The sequence below is a fragment of the Phalacrocorax aristotelis genome, chromosome 2 (assembly GCF_949628215.1).
Source record: "Phalacrocorax aristotelis chromosome 2, bGulAri2.1, whole genome shotgun sequence".
Taxonomy (NCBI): domain Eukaryota; kingdom Metazoa; phylum Chordata; class Aves; order Suliformes; family Phalacrocoracidae; genus Phalacrocorax; species Phalacrocorax aristotelis.
Genome location: NC_134277.1, coordinates 1,025,397 through 1,031,672, shown reverse-complemented (window position 1 = coordinate 1,031,672; position 6,276 = coordinate 1,025,397). Strand labels below are relative to the sequence as shown.

General features: G+C 70.3%; 1 protein-coding gene across 1 annotated transcript; it reads left to right on the top strand.

Moving 5' to 3' along the window:
* Positions 1 to 1,654: 1,654 nt before the first annotated feature.
* LOC142052302 (uncharacterized) lies at positions 1,655 to 4,005 on the top strand. Its single transcript, XM_075082126.1, has 3 exons — positions 1,655 to 1,713; positions 2,304 to 3,125; positions 3,804 to 4,005. The coding sequence occupies exons 2-3, from the start codon at positions 2,338 to 2,340 to the stop codon at positions 3,808 to 3,810; spliced, it is 795 nt and encodes a 264-aa protein (XP_074938227.1). The 5' UTR covers positions 1,655 to 1,713; positions 2,304 to 2,337; the 3' UTR covers positions 3,811 to 4,005.
* Positions 4,006 to 6,276: the final 2,271 nt, after the last annotated feature.

The following is a 6,276-nucleotide window of genomic DNA, read 5'->3' as shown; positions in this document are numbered from 1 at the left end:
TTCTCGCGTCGCAGTTTAATGTCGGGCCGTGCCGCTGGCAAAGCTGCTTGCGGAAGCACCCCTGATTTCCCACCTCGTAACAAAAACCTCTGTGGGATGGTCAGCAAAGCCGGAGAATCCCGGCCACCCCCAGGCTGGAGCTCAGGTCCTTCCCTTGGCACGGCCCTTGCCACTGGATGAGCCGGCTCGGGGGTCAGCAAGCAAAACCCTGGCCCTGGGACGGCGGCAGAGGCTCCGGGAAGGCGTGGACGGCGTCTTGGCATCGCCGGCCCTGGCACGGCAGGTCTGGGCAACGAAGCGATAGCAATCTGTGCCGACGGGCATCCCAGCCGAGCGCCGGCAAGCTGCAGCCTGCAGAGAGCTGCCGCGCCGAGCAGGGCTGGCGGGTGCCCGGGGCCGTCCCTGGCCATGCCCCGGTGCCGGGCCCGGAGCCCTCCAAGGCGCTCTGCAGCCGCTGAGCCTCCCCAGGACACCAGCGTCTGCGCGGTGCCAGGGTTGGTTACGGCCTGGAGATGCTTGTGGCACACACGAGCTCCTGGCGGTGCCGGCTGCCCCACTACGGCAGCCGGGGGTGCCATGGGACCGCAACGGGCAGAAGCACCTCATCGGCAGCAGGAGCTCGGGGGCAGCATGGCCCCCCAGCCAGGCACTGCATGGCCCCGGGTGCCCGGCCACGATTCCCAGTGCTGCAGGTGGGGTGCCGGGCTCTGCGTGGTGGGCTCCGCACCGCAGCACCCACCGTGGTCGCAGCCAGCCCATGGCTCGGCAGGGGCAGCTCGGGGAGCGGTGGCTTTGTGCCGGGGTCACTGCCACATCTGTGCCGCAACTAAAACGCGCCCCGGTGCGCCCGGGGGTGTCCGGCGGGTGGGCACCCACTGCCGGCACAGGGTGTTCGGCCATGCCCGGCACACACAAGGCCGTCCCGCTCCAGGAGGAGCCGCTGCTCCCACACAGGCCGGGGTGACTCAGCACCGCCGGGGTGTCCTTGCCCCGGCGCCAGCCGCGACGGCCACGCCGCGTGTCGGCCAAGGGTGCCACGGCCATGCGCGCCCAGGGAGCCTGGCCAGCGCGGGGGAGTGATCCTCCGGGGGCCAACACGCACCGGCCACGCCAGGGCCACGCAGCCGCTCACGTGCCGACGGCGGTGCCGCGGCCACGGTGTGGGACCCCTCGCTGTGGGATCCCAGTTTGGGACCCCGGGCTCCTTCCTCTGGTGTGAGGCAATTGGGGCCGTTTTGGGGGGATCCTGCTGGTTTGGGGGAGATGCTGGGGTGGGATGCAGCACGTGGGGGGGGGGGGATGCTGCCCGCGGGGGAGGCGCTGCCCGTGGGGCGATGCTGCCCGCGGGGGAGAGGGTATGCTGCCCGTGGGGAGGTGCTGCCCGTGGGGGGATGTTGCCTGCGGGGGGGGGGGGAGATGCCGCTGGGGGGAGGGGTGATACCCGCGGGGGTGGGTGTGATGCAGCCCGGGGGGAGATGCTGCCCGGGGGGGGAGGGGATACAGCCGGGGGGGCGATGGAGCCGGGGGTGGGATGCTGCCGGCGGGGGATGCTGCCCGTGGGGGGATGCAGCCCCTCCGGGCTCCCCGGGCGCAGCCGCCTCAAGGCCGGGGTGACGGGCGCGGGCGGGCTCCGGTGCGTCACCGGGCGGGCGGGACCGGGCGGGGCCAGCGGGACGCGGCGCAGCGCGGCGGCAGCGGCGGCGGCTCGGGCAGGTCAGCACCGGGGGACGGGGAGCCCCGGGGAGGGGGAAGCGGGGACGGGGAACCCACTCCCCCGCAACCCACCCCCGCACCCCGGATGGCCCCGGCTGGGCTGGGCTGGGCTTAGCTTGGCTCGGCCCGGCTGGGCTGGGCTGGGCTCAGCTAGGCTCGGCCCGGCGCACTGCGGCGCAGCCCGGCTCCCTCCCCGGGGCCGCAGCGGCGGGTCCCCGGTGTCCCCCCCCTCCCGCAGCCCCGGCCCTGCTCCCGCCGGACAAGCCCCCCCCGACCCTCCCCCCGAGCACCGGCGGCGGTGGCAGCTGCCCCCCGACAGCCCCGGGGCACCGGGGCCGGCCACGCACCCGCATCCCCGGTGGCTGAGGCCGAACCCCGCCACCGTCCTCCTCGGGGGTCCCCACGCCGGCCCCCTCGGGGGAGACCCCGATGCCGGTCCGCGGGCGGGAGGACACGGGCACGGCGGGGTGGGAGCACCCAAGGGTGTCGGTGGGGGCCGGCGGGGTCGCGGTCTGAGCGGTTCCGGAGGTGCGGGGGCTGGTGCCGGGGCTGGTGCCGGAGCTGCAGCCCTCCCCATCTGCGCCCCCCAGGGATGCGGGTGCCCTGAGCCTGGCAGCGGGGCCCATGACGGAGCTGGCTTCGCCCACGGGCGAGAACCCCTTCGCCTTCCCGGGCGGCGAGGAGGGCCTGGGGGATGAGAAGGCGCTGGTGATCCACAGCCAGGCAGACGAGGAGGCGGAGAAGGAGTTTAAGTGCATCCTCTGCGGGGAATGCTTCGGCCAGCAGCCCAGCCTCGCCCGGCACCAGAAGCACCACGCCGGGGAACGCGCCTTCATCTGCGCCGAGTGCGGCAAAGCCTTCAGCCTCAAGCACAACCTCATCATCCACCAGCGCATCCACACCGGGGAGCGTCCCTACCAGTGCGGCGTCTGCCAGAAGAGCTTCAGCCTCAAGCAGAACCTGCTCACCCACCAGCGCATCCACAGCGGCGAGAAGCCCTTCTCCTGCCAGCGCTGCGGGAAGCGCTTCCGCGAGCAGCGCTTCCTCCTCAACCACCAGCGCACCCACGCCGAGGACCGGCCCGGCACCGCCGCCGAGGTCCGGCCCGGCGGCAGCCGCTCACCGGAGCCAAATGAGGCGACCGGCAGCGCCTTCGCCTGCGCCCAGTGCGGGAAGGGCTTCAGCTGCCGGAGCAGCCTGGCCACGCACCAGCGCAGCCACGGTGGGGAGCGGCCCTTCGCCTGCCCCGACTGCGGCAAAACCTTCAGCCAAAAGGGTTCCCTGAAGATCCACCGGCGCACCCACGCCGGCGACACCCCCTTCGCCTGCACCCAGTGCGGCGAGAGCTTTGCCCAGAAGGTCAACCTCACCGCGCACCAGCGCGCCCACCACGGGGCCGAGGCCGCTCTCACGTGAGACCCCACCCCCTCGCGCCTTGGCACCCCCTGCCCGTGCCGGCCTCCCCGCAGCCACCGGTCCTGGCAATGCCCGTGTTGCCCCCGCAGCCAGTTCCCTCCCAGGGTGCTGCGGGAGCACCCGGCGCCCCACTCGCGCTCCCTCCTGTGATGGGGAATCCTGTCCCCGGGGGAGCTGGGGGGTCACCAGACTCTTCCCCAGGGTTTTGGGGCACGGGACGGCCCCGTCAGCACAGCGTGGGGAGCTGCTGGCACACCCGCTCACGGCACACAGCCGTGCCCAGCGTGACGGGGTGCCAGCAGCCCTGGCTTGCCCTGGGATCCCCCCCGGCCGTGCTCCTCTGCTCCTCACCCGCCTCCCGCCCCTCATCCTTCTGCTGGGGTTTTTCTCCTGACGGTCACGAGGCCAGTCCCACCAGCGCTGGGAGCCTCGGGCCCTGCCATTCCGCTGCGGCACAGCCTCGTGCCACAGCTTAAACCCCCTGGGCCAGGGCAAGAGACCATGGAGGAGGAGGAGGAGGAGGAGGAGGGAGTTTTTCCCAGGGCGGCCCCATGCATCCCCCTGCCCTGCCCGGCGCGGCTGCGGTCTGGCGCAGTGAACCCCCTCGCCTTCCCCACGTGGCCGGTGTGCCGGGTGCCGGCGCGGCGTAACCTCTGCTGTGCTTGCTCGCCCAGGGAATGATGGCTGCGAATGCCAGCGCGGAGCCGGATCTCAGCAGCCGCCGGCCACACGTCGTGTTTCGCAGGGAAGGAGCCGTATCGCCACGCTGCCAGGGAGAGGGGCGCGAAGAGGAGGAGGCAGCGGCTCGCCCCGGCTGCGCCGAGAGCCCCCGCCGGCACAGAAACCATGTGAAATAAAAATAAAATAAAACACAAAGCTCGAGGGTGGAGACTGCTTCCCCACCGGCGGCGGCAGCTCTGGCACAGAGAAGGGACTGCGGCGAGGTGGGGGGCTGCACCCCGCTGCAGCGAGGCAGAGACCCCCGGCCCAGGCAGCGCAGAGGTCCCGGTGCGGTGCCAGCGGCGAGGAGCAACCGGCCGGGAAGGTGTGGGGTTGGGGAGGACCGTGAGCACCCGGCAGGCAGGAAGGCTCCGTGCCGGAGATGTGCCGGAGCCGGACTGCAGCCGAGAGCCGGCGCCTGGCTGGGGGAGGTGAGCCGCAGCCGGGATGGGAAAACAACCCTCCTCTGCTGTGCTGGGCACGAGCAGCTGCAGGCAGGGACCGGTGCGTGGTACCGTCCCAGCTCCTGGTGACGGCAACATCCCGGCCGCTGCCGGATCCTGAGGGAGCTTGGCCAGGGCTCCTACCCACAGACCCTTCCCCACACTATTGTGTCACCCCTTGTGCGACGCCGCGGGCCAGCCATGGGCTGCGGGACAAGCATCCAAGGTGAGTGTCCTCACGGGGGGGACACACGGCACTTGGCGACACCCTGGCCATCACCACGCGCCGGCAGCAGCGCCGGCAGCGCTGCCCATCCCCGAGCAGGACCCTCCGTGTGGGTAACAACAAGCCGGAGCAGCAGAAACGCATTTTTTCCAAACCCAAGGGTGTTTTTCCCCAAACGTGTCACTCTGCACAGGACCGTCTCGGCATCGGCCGGGCTCGGTCCCGGTGGCTGCGGGTTGCTGGCTGGCACCGCGCTGCCCACGAGCTTCCCCGAGCTCCGGTACCCTCGGGTGAGAAGTGAAGACCCCTGTGGGTGCCTGCACAGGGACCCCCCGCGCTGCCCCATCCCCCCACCGCTTCCTTTGCCGCGGCTGTGTGGAATGCCAGGTACCTCAACGTGTATCATTAAATGAATTAAGCTTGGAAAAAATACCCCGTGTCTCCATCTCGCTGGGAGCTTGTGGAGCATCAGGAGCCCCTCCAGGTCCCTGCACCCCCCAGATCAGCCCATTCCCGGGCTGGGTGCTTGGAGCGGAGCTGGGGAAGCCGTGCCGGCTCTCCCTCCAGTGCTCTGCCCCCACCGGGGTCTCCTGGAGAGCAAATGCAAAGACAGGAACACGTATTTAGCAAAAAACCCTAAGTTGTAGTCCCCGTTTGTGGTTCACAATGTGCAGTCAGGCTGGGAACCACGTTTGAGTGAAGGCTGGGGCATTGCACGGCGGTGGCGGCCGCTCTGCAGGGGCTGGGGGCTTGGGGATCAGCTGCAGCCACTGCTCGGGCGCATCGAGGCCACCCCTTGCTGAGGACGGAGCTGTCAGACACTGGTGTGACCAGCTCCACGCAGCCGGCGAGTGGTGGGCTGCATGGCCTCGCTCTGCAAGGCCCCGGCTCCACACGGCTCCTTCCTCTCTGGCATGGCTTGGGTTGGGGTTTCTTCTCTCGTGAGCGGGTGTTTGAGCCTTGTGCCACCACAGCGGGGTTTGCTCCTGTCTCCCGCTCACTTTTCTGCTCTCTCCAGGCTGCCGAAGGCCCCACGTCGCTGGTGGCCTCCCCGGCGAACCCCTCGCAGGGGCCCGTCCCTGCCTCTCCGTGCCACAGGGCTCAGCCGGATCCTGTGCCGGGGATTGGCGGAGCGTGTGCTGCACCTTCACTGTCCCAAGGGAGGGATGTAACTGGGACAAGCAGCGGCCAGGAGCAGGGAAACCCCCAACACAAGCCGCACACGAGCTTGGGGACCACTCCGTGGGCTCAAGCCAGGCACACTGGCCGCTGCGGTCAGCCTGGGCTGTGCTACGGGCTCAGCCATCAGTGCCGGCCCCCACCATGGGTGCTGCCGATCCTGAGCACGCAGGAAACCCTTCTCATGCTTGGCGCTGCCCGGAGCACCGCGCGTCGCTGGCATTTCAGGCACGAGGCCTCCTTGACGGCACATCCTGGTGCCCTATGGTTGTCTCTGCCCCACAAACCCAGACAGAGCACCCGTGACGCCGGCAGGGAAAATAACCGGCGGAACAGGGCCCCCCTGCACAGCGCCGGCACCCTGGGTTGTGTACGGTTGTGGGGGGCAGCCCCGTGTCCTGGGGCCCCTGACATCCTGGGGGTCTCTGGTTCTCTGGGACCATGTGGCCCTTGATCTCTGGAGCTGCTGGATCCTTGGGATCCCTTAGTCCCTGGATCTGTTAGTCTCTGAGGTACGTGGGCCCTGATGTCCCTGATACCTGGTGTCCCAACGTCCCCATGTCCCGATGTCCTTGTGTC